The 25191-nt window shown below is 37.7% G+C and overlaps 1 protein-coding gene across 2 annotated transcripts in view; it reads left to right on the top strand.

Moving 5' to 3' along the window:
- Positions 1-1756: 1756 nt before the first annotated feature.
- Positions 1757-25191, top strand: part of FRK (fyn related Src family tyrosine kinase) — a 49018-nt gene continuing 25583 nt past the window's right edge. For both annotated transcript variants that reach the window (XM_054063965.1, XM_054063964.1), the window contains exons 1-2: positions 1757-2641; positions 23371-23492. In XM_054063965.1, the coding sequence (XP_053919940.1) occupies positions 2211-2641; positions 23371-23492 (553 nt within the window). In that variant the 5' untranslated portion in view covers positions 1757-2210. The remainder of the gene's footprint in view (positions 2642-23370; positions 23493-25191) is intronic.

Genomic DNA, 25191 nt, shown 5'->3' with positions numbered 1-25191 from the left:
TACTGAATGGTGTCAGTGAATGCAATGTGATTTCTAATATGTATGTATATAGGTACCTGAGTGTAAAGATGGGTCTTGATCCTGAAAAGAGATGGGCTGTGCAGTATATGGGTATATATATGGGTATACAAAGATTTACCAGATTAATGCCCAAGTTGACAGAACCATGAAACATTACAGGAAAAGTCGATCAAATATGCAAACTGAAAAAAAACCAACAACCCAACAGATTAATTAATACATCTTTTCTAATATTTAATACACCTTTTCCAATATTCTCTGGTTTTAGTAAATGTAGATAATTCTTCAAACAAGACTAATGTAGGTTCTTTCCAACACAGGCCTTTCCCAATTTTGGATATTGTCCATTAGACCTAAGAAAAGTAAAGATCTCTTGGATATCTGTGTTCTTATTGATCTGGGTAGTGACTAATAATTGCTGTGGGGAAAAATCATCTCCAATGATGCTTCAGAAACTAACCACAATTTTCATAATCTGCAAAATCAATGTACATTTTTTTTATCAGACCCAAAGGAGTTAATTACAGATTATGAGGTCTAGTGACCACTATGTGCATAGTTCTTTCTCTTTTATTCAGTTTCTTTTACAGCACTGCAGAAGAGGAGTAAATAAGCAGTTCCCTATCCTGCTTCAGTGAAGATGCAGCTGATAACCATAAACTTTCTGTGGAGACTTCTTTCAGTCATTCTACGATCCCTAGTCCATCAATAGTCTTCTGCCTGTGCCACTGGTCTTTTCATTTAAAGGACTGATTGAAATATGAGATGAAAACAGATGGCTTTGATTTCTAAGTTGTTTAGGTTTTTTTTCTTTCTAGTGAAGTAAAGCAACAGAAATCAGCAACTCTAAATGGAGCTGAGATGTGTGTGAATGGTTTAGGAAAACAGCAGTTATTCCTGAAAAAAAAAAAATTAAAAAATGGGAGCCAGTTTTCCTTATCACCAGGAAGCTATAGGTGCAGGTGTGCGTTTTGAATGACGTCTTATCTGTGAGAGTTTGCCTTACTGAAATGCCACCTCATGGTGCAGACAGATTATCTGTCCTCTGTGCTTCCTGCTCCCACACTGTACATTAGGTGTACTCCAGGCTGTGGTGATTTCCAGCAGCTATAAAGCTCAGGCTGCAATGCTGGGGTGTGGCAGCCACCTCTCCAGGCTGCTTTGCCACTGCAGATCTAGACACTCATGCTTAGTTTGTATGCCAGGTTCTAGGTGCTTTAGAAATGGGAATATACTGGTCGAATTAGTTTGATTGGCTTACTTGGTGACTGGAAGATAACCGTTATTTTTCTGTGTGATTAGTATAATTAGCTGACCTCCTATAGCAGGTTTTGGGCTTAAGTGCTTTTGTGTCCTTAAAATGAAGAATAAGAAATGAACTAAATTCTATTATTGTTTTACTGTAAATGACATATGTTTATTTTTCCTTGTAAGAAATGCCAAACCCAGATCAAAAAATACACCCCAAAACCAACCAACCAACGAGTCAGGGGACTGTTTCAAAGGGCGTGTGCTCGGCAGGGGAAAGTGCCTGGGTGTGAAAGAGCATAGAAGCTGCAGGTGCACTCCAGATGAGGGCGTCTGCCAGCCTCGGGCGAGCAAAGGTTTCCCACCAGGAACAGAAACCAGCACAAACTAGGAAACAAAAAGAAATATTCAAGCTATCCACGTCAGAGACTGCTAAGGAAACAGGCAGGTCAGCTTCGTTAATCATTACCAAAACAGACTTTACAGACCTTCACTGCTGATCATATGCCAGGACTCTGAGATAGAAAACACACATCTCAGCAATAAGAGGTGAGAAGCCTCCTGTTCTTAGATTTTCTGACTTTATTGATTTGCTGTGGGAGAAGAGGGCTCCACGCTCCTCCATTGTTCCCGGGGCTCAGACTAGGCCAGCTGTTGTGTTGCTTTCCTGTTCCAAAGAGAAAGTAAGAAAATTCCCTCCACATGTGCTCCAGCACTTGGACACTCAGGTTTCTCTCCCGATCCAGGAGCCGCCTGTAATGAGCTCTCGGTGGGGCTCGGAGACGAGCATCCAGCTGTGCCAAGAGCTGTTCCATTTTCTTCCAGAGGAGAGGAAGAAGATTCGTTCAAAAAGCTAAAGTGTTAATGAGGCAAAAATTGTTCTAAGGGCATTGCAACTGGGAAAAGCAAAAGAAAAGCAGAAGAAGGCACAAGGAAACAAGATGGGAAACTTTTGTCAGAAGCACTGCACCTGTTTGGAGCCCTACATCCCTTGCTCATTCTCAGGGAGAGATGGTGAGCAAGATGAGAAAGGTGGCCAAGTCTTTGCCAACTTTGCTGTGGTAAGGCAGGACTTACAAGCAGGACAGAAAGACATTGACAGTAAGATAAAAGAGAAACCTTTACCTCCACTGCCTGGCCAGCATCTGGTGAATATTTGCAGATTTGTTGCACTCTTTGACTATGAGGCTCGCACTGAGGAGGACTTAAGCTTCCGAGCTGGGGATAAGCTTGAAGTCCTGGATGCCTCCCATGAGGGCTGGTGGTACGCTAGGCTCCTTCTGCCAACTGGGTCGGTCTGTCCTGGCCACAAGCTCCAAGGCTACATCCCTGCCAACTACATTGCTGCTGACCAGAGCATCGAAGCTGAGCCGTGAGTAACCCACGTAGCAAACACTGTGGTCTCTTTTCTTGTAGGTTAAGTGGCTTTGGTGTGGGAGATTATGGCCTTTTCTCTTTCTGAATAGTACCCTTCCACTCTCAACCTCCTACTGGTAGTAGCACTAGTTGGTGTGTGCAATGAAAAGACACCGTGGTCACAAGAAAATCAATTACCAATGGCAGAGGGTTGAGGGTTTTGTTTGGATTTAAATAATTTCCCTGTCTGATATCCCCTAATCACCTTTTTAAGAAACATTTGGAAATAACAAGATGGCTATCACTTTTAGGGTTCATTGTTTTTATTTGTGTAGATATATGTCAGATGCTTCCCAGAGAGTGAAAAGATATGACCCCTGCCCCAAACAGTCTTCAGCCTACACAGCTGCAAAGTTATCAATTAGAGTTTCAGGAAGCTACCTTTATACCTTTAAATATTCTTACAAGTGATAGGTGAGTCTCTAACGGAGAAGTTTTTTTAATGCTTCTTCTAAATTATTTGTTTCATCTCTGGAGGTGAATCTCTGCTCTCAGGACAAACGCTTAGCAGGAGTAAGTACTGCAAAGGGCAAAAGAGTGGATATAGTAACATAGTACAAGTTGAATTTGTTAAAGTTTCAGAGAGTTTAATTATGCAGTCCATGTTTTTGTGCCACTTCAAAACATGTCCAATCTTATTTAATATTCAGAACTAGAGCAGAAATGGGTTTCTTGGCTGCCTACTGAGGATGAGTAGGGTCTGAGTCAGGCTGGGTTGCAGAGTTGTGTGTGTTGCAATCAGAGGCCGTGTTTGCTGGAATAGGTCTGACTGCATTTCCAGAGGTATATTTTGGCAAAATTATCAGTGTGGAAAGAGACAGCAGGAATAGTTTTCATTATTAGTGTCCAAATTAATTTTGAATTTAGATGGATGATGTTGCAGCTTTTCAATTAAATCTCATTTGTACTTGAAACATCATCTCTGATCTGATCGGCCCACTGTATTGCCCAGGGCTAGAAAAATTTGCTCAGGTATAATTGTGCCAGTCTTTTATCAGGTGCAGATTTGTGCTAGAGGCATCTTAGGGCAACTATAAGATTCCTCTCTAACTTGCAGACCTGAAGTTCCAGAATCTGACTAGATGTTTCTTTTTCTATACTCAGGCAGACAACCCTTTCAATAGTCATGTTCAAAAGATTTCTTCCATTTGCAGAAATTAATCTACAGGGAAGGCATTTTCTGAACCACTAGAGAAATGGCAGGAGGCTGTAATTCAACTCAGCTTGGCCTTTGCTCTCTTTCAAGAACTAGTTTTATTACAAGTCATCTAAGATTTCTGCTTGCTGTTAATACTTTGAAAGTAATTTTGCTCAGTTGTATAAAAAAGTCTCAGCTCCTAAGGTCTCTTTTATCTTTTTACACCTACAGCATCAAATAGGAGCTAACTTTTCCAAAGTGCATTGTTACATAACCTCTGTTTTTCCTTGTTACAGAATTGATTTCATTTTACTCCTTTTATATATCTTTCCCCCTTTATTAATAGGCTAAGTTTTGGCAAAACTTTTCTTATACAAATTGTTACAACAGTGGAGAGGAAGAAATGGAGAGCTTTCACAGCTCTCAGATGAAGTCCTTACCCTAAAATGAGTTTTTAGATTTGCATCAAAATTATCTGGCTAAACATGTCTTTCCTTAGATTTCCTCCTAAGTTAGTTTGATGTTGACCTTAAACAAAAGCAGGTAGAGAATGCTGCCTGCTCTCAGGCCACACAGATATCCTCTCACACATTCATAGACTTGATCATGTCAGAATGGACCTTTGAAAGACATTTGAAGCAGTCATCCCAAACCAAACATAGCCAAAATAAAGCTAGGCTCATTTGCTTAGGGCAAATTCCAGTTGAGCTTTTCACCCTCACGGTGAGAAGTTTTCCCCCTTATATCCATAGTAATATTCCTTGCTACAGTTTCCTCCAAGAATTTCCTTTCGCCCACCTTTCGCATTTCACACCTCTCTTATCCTAATGAAACAATAATAGTAACACTAACGGGGGTGTTTTAGGGAAATAAGACTTGTTTTCCCTAAACAAAAAGAATTAGTGTGAAAAAGTTATTTAACGTCTCTTTAGTTCAATGCTTTTATTAAATTCTGCACCCAAACTTTAAATTTAACTTTGTTAATCATTCCATTTTGATTTTAATTAGCTCTCTACTTTGGTGTTGGCCAGTTGCTCATATCCATGACCTATGTATTTGCAGAAAAAGGAAAAGTTTTTATTGTGTCCTTCTGTCCTTTTTGCCAGTCCTTTATGGTCCCAGCACAGAGCTGACAAAGAAATGGAAGACTTAAGAGTCTCATGTTCACCTTCCAAAATGTATATATACACCAAATATTTGCAGTGTGTTGTTTATGCTTCACAATATTTGCCAGGGAGGGCTGATCAACAGTCTTTGAGCTAGTTGAAGGCATGTTCCTTAGCACCAGCTAGTTTCTGTATGTCTGTGGATATGATGGGAATTCTAACTTATTTCTAATCTGTATGTCCATCTTACTAGATCAAGACAAACTATCTCAACTATTCTAGAAAACAGACTTGATTCATGGTATGACTCTTAGGAAGCTTGGGAAGAAAGCCAAACTGACTATATTCTTTAGCAGCTGATTTCAACATGTTTGTTAAATCCGTTTAAAGAAAGGGACAGATTGTCTTGAAATATTCCATAAATCATGGAATGACTTAGAGATGACAGGGTCATTATGTAAGTTTAGACAATATATTCTTGAAAGCTGCATGTAGAGCAGTCAAATTTCTTTTGCTATTCATTTCAGGTGTGCCTGTAGCCTTCAAGTTTATTAAAACCAAAATATATACCTGGGCCTTTTTTTAATCAACATTTTGACATGCTCTATACTGCAGAGCCAGTTAGAAATCACTAAACCATCTGGATCTGCATTGTCTGTTCTGGCAGATGATAATGCTAATTGCTTGTTCTCTGCAAGTGCTGCAGCACTTTTTTTTTTTTTTTTATCTCCTTGCCTGTGAATTTTTTCAGGGAGAAAGACTTTTTTTAACTTTTCCTTGGTAAAAGAGAATGAAGTAAAGTAAGAAGGAAAATGAGAAACTTTTCTTTCTCATCCTGATTTAGATAACAATTATTCTTCCTGGAAGTCTCTGTGACTCCATCCAATATGACTGAGGTAGTGTTGATAAGGTGGATGAAAAGTTAGGAAGTAGTGCTGTATCTCCCATCTGGGAAAACTAAAAATTAAATACTGTTTATAACAAAGGAATTTTCATGCATCCTTGGCTAATAAAATTTCAAGCAGAATGGAAAAACAATGAATTTTCTTTACTGTGTTGCTTTTCTCAGATTAAAGTTTGTTGGTTGAAATTGTATGCTGAAATTGAAGGAAGAGTTCATTTATATTATATTTTGCTAATATATTTATATTATATTTGTGTTATATAATGTAACTAACTTACACCAAAAGTCAAACACTTCCTATTTATGCATGATATTTAAAAAAAAATTTCTCTTGCTTCCTTCCTCTGTTTTGAGTGACCCCTTTCGCTGTGAATTACTTGGATGAAATTAGTAACTTTCTATGTTAATAAGAGAAGGAGAAAAAAGGGCAAATTCGTGGCTCGGGTTCTACCTGCTACAGCGTGCTAGTCTAAGTGTGTGCTGCATAAGATTAACTATGTCCAAGAAATGTATGCCTGCTACCATGAAGGCTGTTTTGAACAGCCTGAGGAAACAGGGTGCTTCGTTTTTATATTTACCAGTAAAGCATCTTCTCATTGCTCATCTTTTCTAGCACCTGCAGTGCTCCTTATACTAATAATAACCTGTCAGGATGTAGGGGTTGTGAAAGGACTGTTCCTAGTGTCTCTGGAGGCAGGGCTGTGCTCCTGACCGTATGTGGGACAGGTGGGACAAAGCAGCCAGGGGGGTGGAAGCATTTTTCTGTCGAACTGTAGTCGCACAGTGAACTTTTCACTTCATAACGAATTAAATTTGTAACTACAAAAATGTTATTTTACTTGATATCTCACCAAATGAAGATATAGACTATGCTAAGGTTAAATTCACAACTAGAAGGATACTTGGTTCTTTCCTTCTCTCTGTGTCACAAGTAGCAGTCAAAATCACAAACCAGACAGGTTTTCTTATCTAAGGAAGTTTGAGTGAGGTTGTATCTGCCACATCCCATAACTTTGGAATGCTCTTCCTTCTGGGTTTAGACACATAGCATTTAGAAAAAGGAAAGCAAGAAAAGTGATTGGAGACACAGTCACATGATTTACCTTGCATGTTCAGCAAAACATGATCAGAAAGAGTAATTCTACTAGCACCAAAATCTGGATTAAAATATGTAAATTTCCTTGGTGAGGAGTGTGACCTTTCTGTCTCTCTGCTCATTGTATGCCTGCTATTCCACACTATAAACAGGAACCATAATAGTGCATCCACCTGCCCTTCTTTTATTACTGCCAGTTGTTTTAACTAAACAACAAAGCAACATAGTGCAAATTGTTATGGATAACAAATCCAGCCCAGCTGTACAGTTAATTTTAAGAAAACAAAAATTTAAAAAGCCCACTGTTGGAGTGACATAAATTTGTTTGTTTTGCTTTGTTTTGTTTTTCTAGAGGAAAGGTGAAGTGTACTTAGAGGGGGCTCTGGCTTGCCTTCCTGATGGATGTTGGCCATTTATTGAAAGTCAACTTCATTCCGTATGTTCATCCCAAAATTATTGACACAAGACTGCTGTGCTGAGGGAAGTAAATCCACACAAATTTCTAGCAGATTAAGTCAAAGAGATCACAACAATTACTTTTATTTTTTGCCATTTTCAGAAACATTCCATATTTCAGAGACTTTTCTTATGTAGGTATTTCCCAGCTGGTGGAAACTGAGCAACAGACCTAATTAGTGAAACCTCACCAGTCAATTCCACAGTGAGCTTTTTAAACAACCCTTTCAAAGCAGAAGTGACTTGTGTATTATTTTTGTCAATCATCTCCATCATTCCTTCACCTTTTGTGCCCTCACTCATCTTTAACTATTTCATACACTGACTGAATTACTATACCTCAACAATAAAGTGTTTCCTGGGCTGACCTGCTTCAAACTTTCTGCAAAGTCAGGCTTATGGGGTTTCTTTGGTTCATGTAGGTCATTTTCAAAGTGGTATTTAGAGCCAAAATGTCTAGAGGCTCATTTTAAAGTGAAACCTTAGATTCTGCTGAACAACTTAAAAAACTGAATGTAATCCACTGTGGGTTTGGTATGTTCCTCTCTCCCTCATAATTCTGCTTTCTGTAACAGGATAAAATTCTGAGGATACCACCAGAATCTGTTGTAACCTTTGTACATAAATGAACTTGTGAAAACTTCTGATAGCTAACATGACTTCACAAAGTAGTAGTAGGTTGTTCTCATGTTCTTGGAAGCTGTTACATTCATTACAGAAACTATTCTTATTTTTGGAACACCTCTCTTAGAGAATCATAGAATGGTTTGGGCTGGAAGGGACCTTGGAGATAATCTAGATCCATCCCCTCTGCCATGAGCAAGTACACCTTCCACTAGATCAGGTTGCTCAAAGCTTCATCTATCCTGGCCTTGTATTTAAGTGATTGAATACTAGAAGATGACCATGAAGGTAATCACTTGACTTCTTTATTCATGACTGAGCATTCCAATGCTGTCTTCAAGCACATCTCAAACTTTGTCTTCATTTCTGCCCATTTCTTAAATATGCAAAGACACACTGAACTCAAAAGGAGATGGCTTACGGAACTGTGAAATGTCAGATTTTGTCACTTGCTAGCAATATTTGCACATGTGTATACCCATGTCCGGAAAATGCGTGTCTCTGCTCAGAAAAGTGGAAGGAATTGTGACATTATAGATGAGCAATACAAGTTCATGCAGATATGTCTAATTTAGGTCACCTATTTTCTGGCAATGTGCTTTTCTAAATATGTAACATTGTCTATTCAAATCCCTGAGAAAAGAAGAAATTTCTTCCTACCTTGTCTTTAATTGAAATTAGTGTATATGTTATATATTCTAATCACTATATGCTAGTTTCTGTTACCCTGTTGTGAAAGATTTGACAGTAAATCGTGTGAAGAGCAGAAACAATATTCTTAAGGCCTGCAAACATGGCCAGTTAGCTTTTATTACAGCACTTTGAAACCCAGGTGCCCATTGTGGCGCCTCTTACAAAAACAAAGACCATATAATGGTCAGAATAACTCAATAGTCCTGTTTGATGTTTTGTTCTTCAGACTCAGTAGAAATAGAAGTGTGTGCTAGCCTAGACTAGTCGATTTTGAGTAATGTTGTCTGCAAAAACATTCACCAGATATTGTACAATGGTTACTGTTCCCTCAATAGTTGTCTTTGATGGCTCTCTGCGCAGCACAATGCAGAGCTGTGTAGAGCTGAGTGATCTCTGAGCAGTTTTAGAACTGAAAAATAGTAACCAACAGTTCAGCCAGGATAAGAAGTCCTAAAACTAGGCTGATTTTTAACAAACTAGGTCAGGTATCTCTGTGAAGAATTATTTTGTAACATGGAAAAGCTCTGTTGGTTATAGAAGACTTTGGGGCTTTCTTTGTGTAGGATCATACCTGTACTGAAGAGATTAAGCTATGAAAACCTTATAAGGTCAAACCAATGGCCACTCTAGCCCTGTTATTCAGTTTGAGAAAGGATTTTATAAAAAGTGCACAGGCCTACCCACTTTCTTTCATCTGTTCTCTTTGTACTTCACAAGAGACTCGAACTGTTGTGTAAACAATGTCAGAGGGTACATCACTGCCATGTCTAATTATGGATCTATTGTCAAGTCTGTTCAGCAAAAGTGTATATGTTGATACTGCACAATTCTTTGTTTCTGTCTGTGGTATAAGACCAAATTATTAGGAAAAAAACCTTAAACAAACCCCACAAGACCACCTCTCCTCTCTGCAGAAAGTTTTATATTCCTAAACAAGTGTTTGGCTTTTTTTTTTCCAGATTGAATCTTGCTTAATCATGAGTGACTCAAAGAGCACCTATGCTCAAAATAAATATGCATAAAAGGAAATAATAGTACTGCAGAGGTCACTCTGAAATTCACCGGCCTGCTCTTTTACAAGCCACACCTCTCCACTCCATCTACCCTAAAGCACTGACCACCTGGGTTGCAGACATTAGTAGTGACTTTACCCTCACAGCTTTACCCATCAATTAATTTTGCTTTCTACCAAGGATGCAGAACTAAACCCAAGATATGTCCTGTTATTGTCTTACAGACGTTATCTTCTAACATGAGGCTATAGCACAGATGCTGTGAGCAAGAATTATAATGATGCAGCCTTCCAGCATCTTAGGTTAGACAACATAAAATTTATCTACACTTAAATTTTAAAGCAGATTAGTAGAAAAAAATGTGATTAACCATGATTCAGATGTTTTTTTGAAATCAAATGTTTTGTTCCTTTTCAAGTTATGCATGCAAAGTATGCATAGCAAAATATAGTTTTTTTAAGTACTATTTAAAAGAAGACAAAATATTATTCCATGGTGGGGGAAAAAAAAATTTCTGTGATTTTTAAGTAGTACTATATAGGACAGTTGAATACCCTTCTTGTGTTAGAACCTTAAAAATAAAAGGTTAAATTTCTTAGTTAAAGAGCTTGTTTCTCATGTTTCTTTTTCTTAGAAGACAACATTCATAAATGCATAAACAAATCATAAGAGTTACAAGAGATTAGAATGGAAATCTACTTCTTTGCAATTTTCAGTTCCCAGTTGTGCTTAAAATTCACCTGGAAATAACTTTTGAAATGATCAAACAAAATATTGCTTATGAACGCATTCTTTGCCTTATCACTTAAACTAGATAGAAATACATACAGTTTCTATGTGCTGGTACAATAATCTTAATCAATGAAAAATGGAAAAACAAAGCAGTGGATTAAAGAATAAATGATGGTTCCAGAAAGCTTTGCACAAATAGACATTTTCATTACTTCTATGCAGACTACTCTATATTTTACATTATAAATGTATCTGCGGTAATGTTCTAAATATTTTCCCTCAGCATTCTTTCACTAAAGCACATATATTGCTATTTTCCTGAAAAATTAAGAACATATTTCTGTATTTATAGCAGAAACAATTTTGTAGCACACCTTTTAAAACCTCTCTGCAAAAGAAGAGTGAAAAAAATATCTGAGTCTCACATATGGGAATGAATATATACCAAGAATTTCAGAAATGATGAGAACTCACAAATCTCAGTTTTCCTTCTGAAACTAGTGATTTTTTTCAGTTGGTGGAAGTCTCTGTAAGGGTATGTAAAAGGGGTCTTTGCTCCTCTAAGGATATGTGGTCGAAGGAGAAGAACATGCACAGACAAACCTGAGGGACACATGAGAAGGGAGGTGGTGATGAGGACAAGCCTGCTCAATTCACTCACTGATAAGGGTATGCAAAATGTGGGAATGTTTACTTTTCAGGAAACTTGTCTGAGGACTTTGCCAATGAGGAAGGGGAGGTAGACAAACATAGAGAGGCACCAAATTCGACAGATTTATTTTAATGAAGACAAAAATTGGAAATAAATCCAGTCAGCAGCACTAATTGATGGGCTATCATAAACAACAGGCAAAATCAGACTGATGCAAACTGATCAACTGATGCAAACATGGGGGTCCAGAACCCTGGAGAAGGGTCTGTGGGTTTATGTCAAATGATGAAACAATGTTTAAGAAAAGAGGATGGGGAAGGAACAAAGAGATTGTAGACAGAAAGGGGTATAAAAGACTCTGTTACCATAGAAAACAGGGCCAGTCAGTATACTTGTCTGGCTGAACCCTGCACCTGGTTACTGTACTCTTGTCCTGTCGCATTAAATCCTTTCTTGACTATTGCTGTGTGTGATCTTACTCTCTGTCCCATGTGTGAATGCTGCAAGAACTAAGTGCCAGCTAGTCAAGGGAACTAATGTGACAGGGTACTAGGCCAGCAATTAGCATCAGAGCTGGAGCGTAGTTGTCCCTGGCCTGCGGTTTCGGTTGCTGGAGTGAGTGGGTCTCAGTGCCAGATGCTGGAGCAGGTGGGCTCTTGGCCACCAGCCACCAGGGTACCTCTCAAAATCAGTTGCTGGAGAACCAGTGTGCCTGGGGTGAGTGTGGGTAAGAGGGGCTGAGAGGGGCATGACAATATCTGAGGGGGAAATCTGCAAATGTGTGTGAGCTTAGGGGTAGGGCAGCAAGAGATATAAAGAGATAGAGAAAGATCAGTAGTGAACTTTTGGCTCTGCCAGCCAAAGAAGAGGAGGAGGGGACTGTGCTTGTGTTTCACCTGAGCCCTGTCTGTGGATGCTGTTGAAGGCAGAGCCTTGTCTGTTATAGTCTGTGTGACTGCATGTGTCTGTGTGTTTCTGAGACATGTGCTCAGCTTCACCAGTGGCTGAACCTGTAAATAGAAAAGTGGCATCCTCATCCCTCAGCCTGGGCAGAGACCCCAGGGCCCCAGAATGGGCTCCAGTGGCCAGTGAGGATGTCCCTGGGCTACAGCAGCTGGAGGAGGTGTCCACTTCTAACTCTCATTAGCAGTCGCTTTTACCTGTACTTCAAAAACCACTTGGCTTTCTGTTCCTTTTATTGTACGATTTTCCTAAAAAACCTTACAGATTTATAAAGGTTTGGGGGTGTATATGTATTCTTAGCCACTGACATGGATGAACCATTATCATTTTTACCCACAGAAGGTCACCTGATGTTTTTTCTGTGTTCCAGAATGTCAATCTGATTAGCTTGGAAAGGAAATTATTCTTTTTCTGAATACTTTTGGGAAAAGAAAACAGAAAATGAGATCTTGTTCTTAATACATAGATAAAATATTTGAAAAATCACCTAGAAACTTCCATTGAAGCTGATATGGTGTTGTGATCTCTTAGAAAATAAACTGTTAGTGTGGGTCTTGAATTGCCAGATTTCACACTGATACTGACTAGGAAAAAAATTCTTCACTGAAAGGGTCGTCAAGGATTGGAACAGACTGCTCAGAGTGGTTGAGTTACCATCTCTGGACATAATGTGTAGACACGGTGCTTAGAGGCATGGTTTAGTGGTGAAGTTGGCAGTGTTAGGTTAATGGTTGTACTTGTTGTTCTTAAAGCTCTTTTCCAATCTAAATAATTTTACGGTTCTAGCTTTACTGCTGAAGGTCAGAGGTGTCTTTAGGTGTCACCCTTTCCATCTAAAACAGTTACCCTGAAAACTGGCAGAATATTTGGTTAAGGAATTTGTTCCCATGTGTAAGAACCATTCTGTCCTTTGGCTCAGGAGCACCTGAGAGGGATCTAGGATAATTCTCTGCAGTGAACTCTCTGCAGGGACAACTCTGAGCTCCAAATCCTAACCCTCTCCATACAAACTTGTCCCACAGAGAGTCTGCCATGTAGAGGTGTCTCACAGAGAGTTGTCCTGTGGAGAGTTGTCTGCTGCAGAGAAGTTGTCTGGAGAGAGTTGTCTTTTCTGACCTGGGGGTTCCAGAGTGCACAGTTGCTTTCTGAGTCCCCCTGGGGACAGAGGGACTTGTTTGTTCTCCACTGAAAGCTGACCTGACAGAGGGCACATATCTGCTCAAACTGCTGGCAATAGACTGAGACAAGAGAGACGAGAGAGAGCTCTGCACAAAATAGATGGAGAAATCTGTTCTGCCACCAATGTCCTGTGCAGCCAAAGGGAGCTTTTTGTTTCCAAAGGTTTCTGTATTACTTCTGTACTGAGGTGAGTTTCCCTGTGAGAAAAGAAAATAATTTCTCAGGAATGATTTTCTCAAGAAAATCAATTGAGTGCTTTTGGAAGCTATAATGGTTTAACTGAATGTATGACTGAACATTTTCTTGTCCTTTTGAGTTTCCCTTAATGTTAAATCAATTGATGTTATTAGTGTTCTCTGTACCGTGTTAACATTAACGCTACCTCCAGGTTTCAACTTTGTTCCTCAGTTGTTATGAATTGCAGAGTAATTGCTACTTTTAGAGTATATTATGGCAGTATATCAGTACTTTTGTTCATGTATGAGGCAAGATTTTACAATGCAATTTAGAAAACTCTGTGCAGCAGAAATAAGGTCTGAGGAACACATTTTAAGGTTGTTTTTTTTCAAAAAAGTCATGATTATATGGCTATACTTAACACCCAATGTCCCAAAGCAATGTCCATTAAAACCAATAGTTGGCTTTCACTGATTCCCAAGTTGTTTTAGAACAAGTTTTAAATGCAGTGTACTCCTTATCCAGGTATAAAAACAGAACTGGGAACTAACTTTGATGATTGACTTTATTCTCTTAAACTGGAGAAATACCATGGAATTATGTAACTAAAACTCCCCAGAAGAAGTAATGTGATTCACTTTTGTCTACATTTTTTTTTCTCATATAGAAGAACTTCAGAGCAGATTAAATAATGCATCATATGGATAACTAATATTGTGGAGAATTAATGGAAATGTGGTAATTAATTATGCAATAGTGAAGTGGAGGCTTGCAGGATGAGTTTTATTTATGGAGATTTCCTCAACTTAATTCTATCAGATTGTGATCTGATTGCTGATTTATTATCTTTTGTTCATAATGTGCAGTGAAACTAGTATTGAGTGAACGATGCTAATTTAGAGCACACACACTTGGGCTTGTAATACTATCCCTTAGGAGAGATAGTCACTTCCCAGCCGCTGTAGAGTGCAAGAGTAGCCAGAAGTGCACTGGTTTGTGTCAGACCTAGAGAAAATTCGTTTTCGTGTTTACATCGCAGTCAATCACTATTATTAATTATTGAAAAATTAATGTATGATTATTAATAATCCCTTACAACAGAATCATACAACAATAGTTATGGCCTACTGAAGTACTTACTGGAAAGGTTTTTACACAATGTCTCATGGATTTTTTAGGCTAATGCCCAAGTAATCTTTGTGTTTGTGTTCACAAGGCAGTAGATTTGTTGAAGATTGTAAGAGGAAATGCCTACCTCTGTGGTGGATTTTACTACACTTACTCACTGTTGAACGTTACTTTGCCCAAACAATCCCACGCAGTTACTTACTGTAAAAGTCCTCCCTAAAGCTCTGGAAGGGCCTTTCTTCAGGGCACAGCTTATTATTTCTAATAAAAACAATAGAGTAACACAAAACAAAGCTATTTCCCAAAACAGACTTTAGAGACTGTGTATCTTTCCTTTTGACACATCTGCTGCCCTCTTCTCACTTAAACTAATAGTTTTCTCTTGCAGTTTCTTTAGCTGGGCTCCTCCCGTCTTTTGGTCTTATTGCCAAAAAGAAAAAATTCCTTCATTTTAGTTTTATATCAAATCAAAATATTTAACATGGCCTGAAACAAAATTAAGGTTATTGTTTGGTTGTATTGTGTCTTTAAACAACTTAGTCCTTTCTGAACAAAATTAAAAGAAAAAAAACTTATCTTTTGATGGAAACTCCATTTGAAAACAGAAATAAAAAACTCTTTGAATTCAAATTTTTTTCAGATGATGTATCTTCACAATTTAAGCTATAATATTTTGTTTAGAAATTTTTTGAAGAAGTACAACTTCATTTTCTTTCCCTTTATTTTTGATTCTACATCTCTTCAGTTATCATACCCTATATTCTGCCATCTCACCCATAAAACTCTCCGAAGTCTAACATAAATTTAGTACTTATGGAAAAACAATAACCGGTCGGCTATAATCGGTTGACAAGAACATTAGTAAAATTATATCCAAAACCAAAGAGTAAAATGATCTGTTGTTTTCCAAGATCCTGTATTCCTTATTGTAATGGTTTCTTAATGAAAAATTACACTGTTGATCTCTGAATAACAAAAATACAATGGAATTTACAGTGTGTTGCTACACACAGGCTGTCACTTTCAAACATACAGGCAGCATCCTACTTACATAACATAAACTAATGCTGCCCTGTTGGGTCAATATATCTCTGCTGCTTACATTTGTAGAAATGAGCGTTTAGTTTTTTACAGCTATGCACATGCTCTGTGTTTGCCTCAATGGAAAGAAAAACGGGCTTATTCCACCCACTGTCACTGTGAAAAGACTGAGAAACTCCAGGTCCTACATACAAAGCATGTGGATAGTCTTCATTTTAGTTTGTGATAATTTATTAAGCAACAAGGATCTGAGCAATATACATGACTCAGAACTTTACGTTTGAAGCAAATTCGTTGTGGCTGCAAAAGGTTAAGTGTGCTGCCCTACATAAACACCCCTGAAAACCTGAATTTCTGGTTTCATTTGGAGGAAACTAGTTTCTGATTACAGTAAATAAGTAATCAGAACTGAGCTATGTCAATGTATAAGTACATTTTAAATTACGTTTTATTTCAAGTACTGTCCAAGTCAGGTACTTCCTGCACTGTGTTAAGATTTTAACTGGTTTACTGATATAGATAGAGAAGGCTGTTTTTACCTAAACATTTTTTTAAAAGCTTCATGTGACTCACTTGTTGCTAATGGTATTTTGGTAAGTAAAGCTTAAACCAATACGTTTAGCGGTGACCTCTGGTCAATAAATACGCAATGAAAATTAATGTTAAAGCATTCTCTTGGCCAGTACAAACATGAGTGGTAAGATGAAGTAACAAAGGGAAAAGGAAAAGATCTGTAGACAGCAATCCATACAGTGAGAGTTAGTCTATGAAATTGGTTCAAGAGAAATTCTGTGAAATTGTTTCCTCAAGTAGGACTGAAATCTGCCAAAGACACATGCCCTGTGGGAGGAGGATAAGCTGGAAACCAGCATTTGCGGAGCAGGTGCAGCAGCTCAGGCAGCAGCAGGTTATAGCCCCTGGGCAATAAACACAGTCCTCAGTTTTGTCTTGCCTTTAATTTCTCTTCACCATTGCCTATTATTCCTAGCTTTCTCCTTTCTCTCCCTCCGTGTGCTGAATAATATTCTACTGTCCTCTCTGCTTTGAATTCTTACTGTCCTGTTTTCTCCCTTCCTCCTGCACTGTCCTATGCATTCCATTATCATTGGCTTTAAAATCCTTCCTTTTAAATTTTGTCCAGCATTAAAAACAATTCCTGACAAGCCTGTAGAAAGAAGCAAGGAGGAACGGCTCTGTTTCCACAGGATGTGAACCCCAAATCTGTGCTTTCCAGCCTCTGCACAGTGAAAGTCTGTATACCCTAGAGAAATCCCAGACCTTTTACTATGTAAATTCTTGTGCCACATATGGAAAGGCTTGTGTTTTGAAAACGCTCATGAAAGGAGTCTTTTGCAAGTTTTCGTCTTCATGGTTTAGCCTGACTACAGTTTTTTTTCTGTGTTTTTTTGGGTTTGGTTTTGGTTTTTTTTTCCAGTGCTGTCACCATGTTCACTGTAGACTATAAAGGGAAAATTGAAGCGCTCCCAAACTTTCTTTCATGCATGCTGTTCATCATTTGTAAAGCACAGCTGGTTCTTAACTCTGTTATATCTGGAAGGCTTTCATCTTTGCAGTGATATTTCCTAATTTCTTGAAATGTCAGCTCTTGGAGGAATGATATCACTTCATTAGTCTTAGAATTAAGGCAGATTTTCTATCAGTAGTGCTTGTTTGGTTGCATGTAATGTTTCCAGGCTTTACCTGGTTGGTTGTGGATCTTCAGGGGTTGATACTAGGCAGAAGCTGCCTCTTTCTTTTCCTGAAAGCAAAAAATGTGGCTCAGAACAATATGAAAAAGTCCTTCATACATATAATTTGGAGGAAGAGTGTGATATTTGATAAGGGAGATCACTATATTAAAAGTGTGTCCTTTTTTTGCTATGGAAATTTTGCTCCAAACTGACCAATCCTTTGAAAATAAAATTGCATTTTATATGTTGTAACTGCACAAATTTATTAGAATTAGAAGCTGCATTCTATATTTTTGATATTTTGGGAAACCCCAGCAAGTGCTTGGAGCCTTCCTCTCAGCACAGAGAGGATGTACTGACGGTGCTCTTGGTAAACTTCTGCCCCTGCTTTTGCGCTAATGTTTACCCGCAGCAGACTGCAAACCTGGCATGGATTAAAAGCTGGTTCAGCAGCCCTCTTTGTCCTGCACAGATGACAGCGGTAAAGAGTGGCGCACGCAAGGCTGTTCAGGTTTCCATGTGCTGAGTAAGGGCAGTGATCACAGGATGGTCATATGATGAAAGTAATTGAATAAGATCCTGGAGGACCTCTCTGTTTTTCTTTCTGTGTCACTTTAGCTTTCCATGCATAACTTCTTGTCTTCTCTGACACAGAAATTAGCAGCTGTTGCTCTCCGAGTAAGCTGCCACATACTGCATGATGCCAAATTCTATGAAAGGTAGGCCCTAGGCATTTCAAAATGGACATCCAAAATGAGTAGAAAATGCTTATAATAATGTCTTATTGCCTTAGTCCCTTTCTATGCTGTTTATTCATTCTAAAAAAAAAGTTTACAACAAAAAGAAATTAATGAATGTTCATGAAGCATTTGGATATTATAGTCATGAATTATAATAAAGGGTACTAGGAAATTAGCCATTCATGTAATTTTATGACTTCTATTGACAGCAGAAGCTAAACAATGAATGGTAAATAAACTATCTACGCAATGACAAAACAAAATAGACGGTAACTATTCAGTGAGCAGCATTCATATTAACACTGTAGGAAGCAGTGGATGTAGCCATGTAATTAAAGATGGTATCAGATTGGATTTTCCTGAAAATGAATGGCAGAGTGGATGCCATGAAAGCAATAGTAATATGGCCATCTCCTAACTTTGGGGTTCTTGACTTTTCAGCTATGGTTTTCTATGACTGTAGATTTTGAGGCATTTAAAATATAAAATTTATATACTGTTGAATCTTTTCTTTATTTGTTTTAGCTATTGAGCAAGCTTTTTGCATTCCAGAAGAAACTGAGATATATATAGTTCAAATATATATAGCATGTATTTTTTTTTCGTTCTCATCCAAGTATTTTGCTTCAAGTGCAGTAATTCTTTGCTGGTTTTGGTCTAGGAGATCTTTTATATTCCTTATAGCCTAGTATTACTGATACAATTAATACAATCAGATAATCTACTGGAGGGTCAGCTAACCTGTTTGTCATCATCTTTCCTTTCATAAGGGAGGAATCACAGGAATTGAAACAAACCTTCTCAGTTGCTGAGATTTAGTGGTCTCATGAGATTTACCCTAATGTGAGAGGGTAAATCCCAGTTACAAGCACTTTTGAAAAATGAAGAGTAAGATGCCCTCATGCCACAAAGTGCTGATCCAGGATAGGATCATGGCGCTCATTTTAATGTTTTCAGTGTTTTTGAAAATAAATATAACATGACTGATTTCCTACTATTTCTTCTGTTGTGCCTCCATGCTCTTTGAATGACCTCGCCAGGTGGTGCTTCTCAGCAAATTTACTCCCCTTTCTTCCTCCAACATTCTTATGTAATGGTCATGATTTCTATAGGTAGATACACCTGACTGCTGACTCAGCCCTCGGACTTTTCATTTTAGTTGGGCATTCACAAAGTTCAGTGTGTCGTGGACCTTTGCATTTAGTCTTATCTTACCTCCAAGTTGTCCTGCAACTTGAACAAGAAACGGAAGAAATGCTTCCTCATCCCAGCTACAGCTAGTTGTTTAAGGAAATTCAGTCACTTCACAAGACAATCAGGTAATGGGGTCCAGTCAGCATGGGTTTATGAAGGCAGGTCCTGCCAAACTGACCTTAGCTCCTTTTATAACAAAGTGATCTGCTTAATGGATGAGGAAAAGACTATGGATATAGTGTATTTGGACTTCAGTAAAACCTTTGACACCATTTCTCACAGTATTCTGCTTGAGAAACTGGCTAACATTGGCCTGGACAGGCGCACCCTTGGCTGGGTAAAAAACTGGATGGATGGCCAAGTCCAAATGTCTTTTGATCACCCTTGGGCTACGTACTGCAGCTTCATCACCTCCCACATGGAAGAGCAGTAATGGATAGTAGTCTGATTGCCTTACCAGACTGGGGAGTTTCCTAGTGATATCCCTAACACGGGCTCCTGGGATAGAGAAGACTTCCATATGAGAAAGGTCTGCTCGACCTATTGGACCCTCTGTTCCCTTTTTTTGACTGGGTTTTTACCTTCTAGTCATGCTGGTGGGCGCTGGATACTTTGCCAGTTGCATAGCACTGCTTAACTTTGCCTCCCTAACTTTCTTTCCTTTAGTGATTCTGTCAGTGGCTATGCAGCATGCAATACCATTGGCCCATATTACTCCTCTTCCAACTTCCAGATTAAAAGTTCCTGACGTATCTTCCTGCTATAAGAAAAAAAGTGCAGAAGTAGAACTAACTATTTTTAATGTAGTAGATTTTTATGTAGCAAAGCACAGGGAGACACAAAGTGGAGCTGGGTAGATGGGTCTTTGACCTTTAGACAGAGGTCAGCAGTGCATTACGACCTGGAGGACAGACAGCTTCTGAGCAAGGATAGTGATGGAACCAAGTAACACCATCAATTTCTGTTGAACTCATGATTCCATTTGTTTCAAGCTGGACCAAATGGGGAGGCAGAGTTGAGCACAGGTAACATGATCTCTATTTCTTAAAAAAATTACCTTTCAAGAACAGCTACCAACATTCACCTTGATGAAGATACATCCTTTCCTTTGCTGGAAGAAAAGGATCGTGGGACAGAAGTATGGGTCTCAGCAATGATACTGTCACAGTCAGGGAACTTCCCATGACAAAACCTGCCATGATACATGTGTCCATCAACTGCTGATCCTGTGGTCAGTCGAAAACCTGCCAGTGAAACTGATGACCAGTAGAGATGGGATCTCTACATTCTCAGTGACCACTAAGTTAACTAACTTGTGCAATGGGTGGTGCTTGATGTTTTAGTCCTCTTTTTCCAAGTGTTCTGTTTCAAAACTGCCATCTAACTCTGAGCTATCAAACCCAAGTACATTTACTAAGGACTGGGTGTTGTTTTGGTCTGACCTTCCTACTGCACAGAACAGTATCTTATGGTAAGCGATTACTTTGATTCATTATTACACTTTAGAGCACTTTTTCCTCTAAAATACACATTTTTGTATGAAGACAAATATTTAGGCTTTTGAGGCATAAGTTGAATCGCTAGAAAATGCTTTCCAAAAGGAATGTAAAATTCCACTTATAATGGATATAGCACTTTAAATTCAGATGTGCTTTTGATAACAAAAGTGAATAAAAAGTTAAATTGTTCTCTTTGCAGTTTACGTTTTTTTTTTTTTCACAACCAGTATTGCTTTTGTTGCTGTATGAATATTAATGCAAACCAAATGACTTTCAACTAAGAATTCTATATTCAAATGCTGTTAAAAGTTATTTTCATTGTATTTTTCTGAAATATTTTGATTAGGTCATATAAAGTCAAGAAAATGAGGTAATATGTGTATACAGTTTTCACTCTCCATAACAATTGCTTCAGTTACACTTACCTTCTCAAATACTATTGCTCTAATTATCTTATTTTACAAGTCAAGATCTTTTCAACTGCTAATTTTACCTGGAGTCAGAAGCTACATGTTACATAACCTCCACATAATCTTTGATGGCAAACTCATATTGAGTTAAATGAAGTTTTTCCAACCCCCAAAAATAGATATTTTGAAGTAAAAGAAACAGGTACATATGCCTAAATATATGTAGGGTTTTTTTCCAAAATTATATCCTGTGTTGTAGATATGTTCTTACGTACACAAGTGTAATACTGTTCTAAATTGTATTTCCCAAATAAATGAACAATTTCCTCTTGTTGCATACATTCTATTACTGCTCATATTTTCAAATTTATCAACATGAGTTGCTAGCAGTGTATGTACAAATCCTGGGTGAAGTATGCTCTTGACTATCTGGAACACAAAACTCAACCTTGCAAATTGGAAGCTTTTTTTACTTTAGTCCAAAATGAAATCCTTTTGAGACCATGCTATCCTCTTAACCCATTAAGAAAGGAGACACAAATTAAGGACCTTTTCCTATATGCTTTTATGAGAATCAGTCACTTTGGATGTTACTAAGTGATATCTTATAATTCAAGGGGAAAAACAGCAGTTAAGTGTTTTTTACAGCTTATGTAGTTTCTTAGTTTCCAGACGTTATCCTCAGAGCAGTTGTATTTAGAAATTTCAGGAAGGTTCTAATTCAGTTTTTAGGGTAGACAAATTTTCTTTGCGACTTGAATAGACTTGAACTTGTATTCTATCCTCTCATTCCTTAGATGAGAACCTCAGTCAAGGATTTGAACATTTATTGATTACTTAGTTTTCTACACTCTAATTAATGAATGAATTTAATTAATTAGTTTAATTAATTAACATTTTAAATTAAAATTATCACTAACACATTCCAGCTTTCTAATGAGTTTCCTTTCCCTGCCAAATATGTATCAAGGCCTATTTTATCTAAATCATCTTCAAGTCAGAGGCCAGGAATGCAGCCTGGAATATCTGGATTTCATTTCATTTTCTTTTGTTAACAAAGCATATTCAGTGTAGGTTAGTGTCATTTATTTTTTCCTCTTTTTATTTCCTCTTTATTCATACAAAACCTTTTTATCATTCCTCATGCTTGCTTACCAAGGGTGTCAGCCAATGTCTTCATCTATTTCCTCTCTTCCTGTGATTACAAGCCTTACAGATACTAAAGTAGTTTGTTGATGACTCCTTCTGTACTTTTCACTAGTAATTGACAAATCTAATTTGTTGAATCACATCAAATTAGCTGAATAGGCAACTTACTTGTGGTGTGATATAATGATTTATCTTAAAAGTTTGCATAATAAGTTCAGGTATGATTAATTTATGAATATATGGCACATTACTGATAATTATTTATCACCGTTTGCCTCAAATAAGGGGAGGAGCTAATCTTGGAAAGAGCTTTGCATGTTTATTAGATGGAAGCTGAATTCCACCCCAGTTGAAAATGCTGACTCATCTCAGTCTTATTTCCATTTAATTTACACTGAGCACAAAGCAGCAAAAGAACTAAATAGTAACTTCAGAGGACCAAACTGCAACTGTTGCTTGAATAAGTCGTTGTAAACTGCAGGGTTTAGTGAGAGAGGAAAAGTTTGTTTTAAAAGGCGTAGATAGGAGTAGATTGTTACAGAACAGGGATGTTGAGATGTTTGCAGTGACGTGAAGAGCATATTTGTTTTGTTTGTCTAACAGCAGTGGAGCTGAAAAACTGCCAGTAACTCATATGAGATATTGCCATGGCAGTGGAATGGGGAAGGCTGCAGGAACCTGAGAGCTCTTCTGCAGTTTCGAGGATCTTTGACTTTTACAATATCAAGATATTTGCACATACTTGCACCTCTACATAGTTCAAGTGGCATCACTGGACTTGGCCTGAATTTCTGCCACAATAGCCTTGCTTACTGTGAGCTTTTCTTGTCCAGCCTGTTACTTTTGAATTCTTGTTCCCTTGGTATCAGTAGGACTTCCCACCAGCAGTAAAATCCAGATTTCACTCAAACGTGTAAGCAATATTTTCTAGCAATAAATTTGTTGTGTAGTTCTTGTTGGTTATTTTTCCCCATGCTGTTGAAATTTAATTAACATAGCACAGATTCCTTTTAGTAAATATGCAGCATATTTGAAAAAGCTAAATTGTCTTCCTGGTATGTTTCACTGACTGGTAAAATTAATGTTTTTCATTTGTTCAGATGGTTTTTTGGCCCAATCAAACGAACAGATGCTGAGAGACAACTGTCGTACCCTGGAACCCAGGCAGGAACCTTCCTAATCCGAGAAAGTGAAAGTTTAAAAGGCGAATACTCACTTTCAGGTATTTTCTAGTTTTTTATCTTAAGCAATGTTTTAAAAATTTCTCAGGTGATTGGACATTTTCATTTTTAAGAATTATGAACTCTGGGTATGAAAAGGAAATTAAGTTCATAAAAATATTTCTTTCCCAAGAGATATATAAAGAAAACTTTGAAAGAGTAATTTGGGTTTTTACTAACATTTGTTTTATAGGCTTTGTATATTCATATGCTCAGAACACAAATTAACTTCCTTATGCTTAGTACTTCCAGTGCTCTAGCTGCCTTAAAATAGAAACTGTTTTCATTATTAAAATGCCAAAAAATACATTACAGTTATAGTCTACTATTTTGATTAGTACACAAAATAAAAACTAAACCATGTTGGAAGATATCTGCAGCTTAAGAAAATGAGATTTTTGCTAGAGCTCACTTTTAGGTTTATACTTGTTTAATTTCTGGGGCAAAATGATAGGAAGATTTTCAAAGCTATACTTTAGAATCAGTCATATTTCATTGAAAATGTAATTGTAACCATAAATAAAAAAGTTAGATTTATGATGATAATGGATTTGAAATATATTTAAAGTTCTTTATTTGAACCCAGAAGACTATCAAATAAGTACACTTGTTTAATCTTAGTTTTACTTACTCACATACATGTACATAATCTTTTTCATGTCATAGATATTTTCTGTATTAAATAGTAAACATTGTTTTCTGCAAACATTTTCTATCAAACTTGTCATACAAGTGTGAGTCAAGAGTATAATGTTGACCCTGAGACAACAGGCCTATACACCCAAACTTCCTAATGTGGTCTGCCTATACAATTCTGTGTGCCAGTAAAGACTCCTGATGGTTTTGAATGAACTGTAAGCTGTCCTGTGCAGAATTATGTTAGTAGAATGAGAGGCACCTCGTGCATGGCCACATTCTTTCATATTGACTCCTCTTCTGCCTGGGATGTTTATGTGTCAGTCGCCTTTTGAGCTTTATGCAAAAACACATTAAGCAGCTTAATGAACTATTGACACATTCTTCCTTTCTCTTTCTGAATCATAAGGAAAGGGTATATATGTGCAATGTCCTGTGATAATGGGAGGATTGCTTTTTGTTGCCAAGGCAAAGAAATATATGTTGCCTGTTGAATGAAAAAGAGGGAAGTTTATAAAATAAATATAATGCATACAATTCTAGGTGAGTTCACTCCATAGTCTTCAGTTTGCCCTCAAAGAAGTTTGTTCTTGCCAAGAAATGCCAATAAGAAAACTAACATCAACAAAGAATCAGCCTGCTCCAGAACTGTGATGAAAATGACCCCTCAGTGTGCACCTTTTTAGCCAAAGATCATATATCGCCTCAGATCTTTCAAAATCTGTTCCCTCTATATGCCAAGTTATCACTGTCTCATATGTTTTCAGCTTCCTTCTAGTGTTCTTCATCAGTGAATTGATTTCATCCAAGGACTGGGATAGACTGATAACAGTGGGTGTTATGCAGGGAAGGATAGATAGGCCAGTGTTATCTGCTTAGTGCTGGCACTTGAATACATGACACCTTACTCAAAATCAATGAAAAATCTTATGCTTGCGCACCTAGGAGTGGAAATGCAATTTCTATTTATTATTCTCCAACTGTAGCCTTCTAGAAAAGATTCCAAATCTTTGCCCTGCATCCTTACTGCTTCTCTAAGGGGAAGGCAGCGGTACCTTAGTTAAA

This window comes from Cuculus canorus, chromosome 3 (assembly GCF_017976375.1).
Source record: "Cuculus canorus isolate bCucCan1 chromosome 3, bCucCan1.pri, whole genome shotgun sequence".
NCBI lineage: Eukaryota > Metazoa > Chordata > Aves > Cuculiformes > Cuculidae > Cuculus > Cuculus canorus.
The sequence above is the reverse complement of the archived record's forward strand: the minus strand, read 5'-3'. Positions and strand labels throughout refer to the sequence as shown.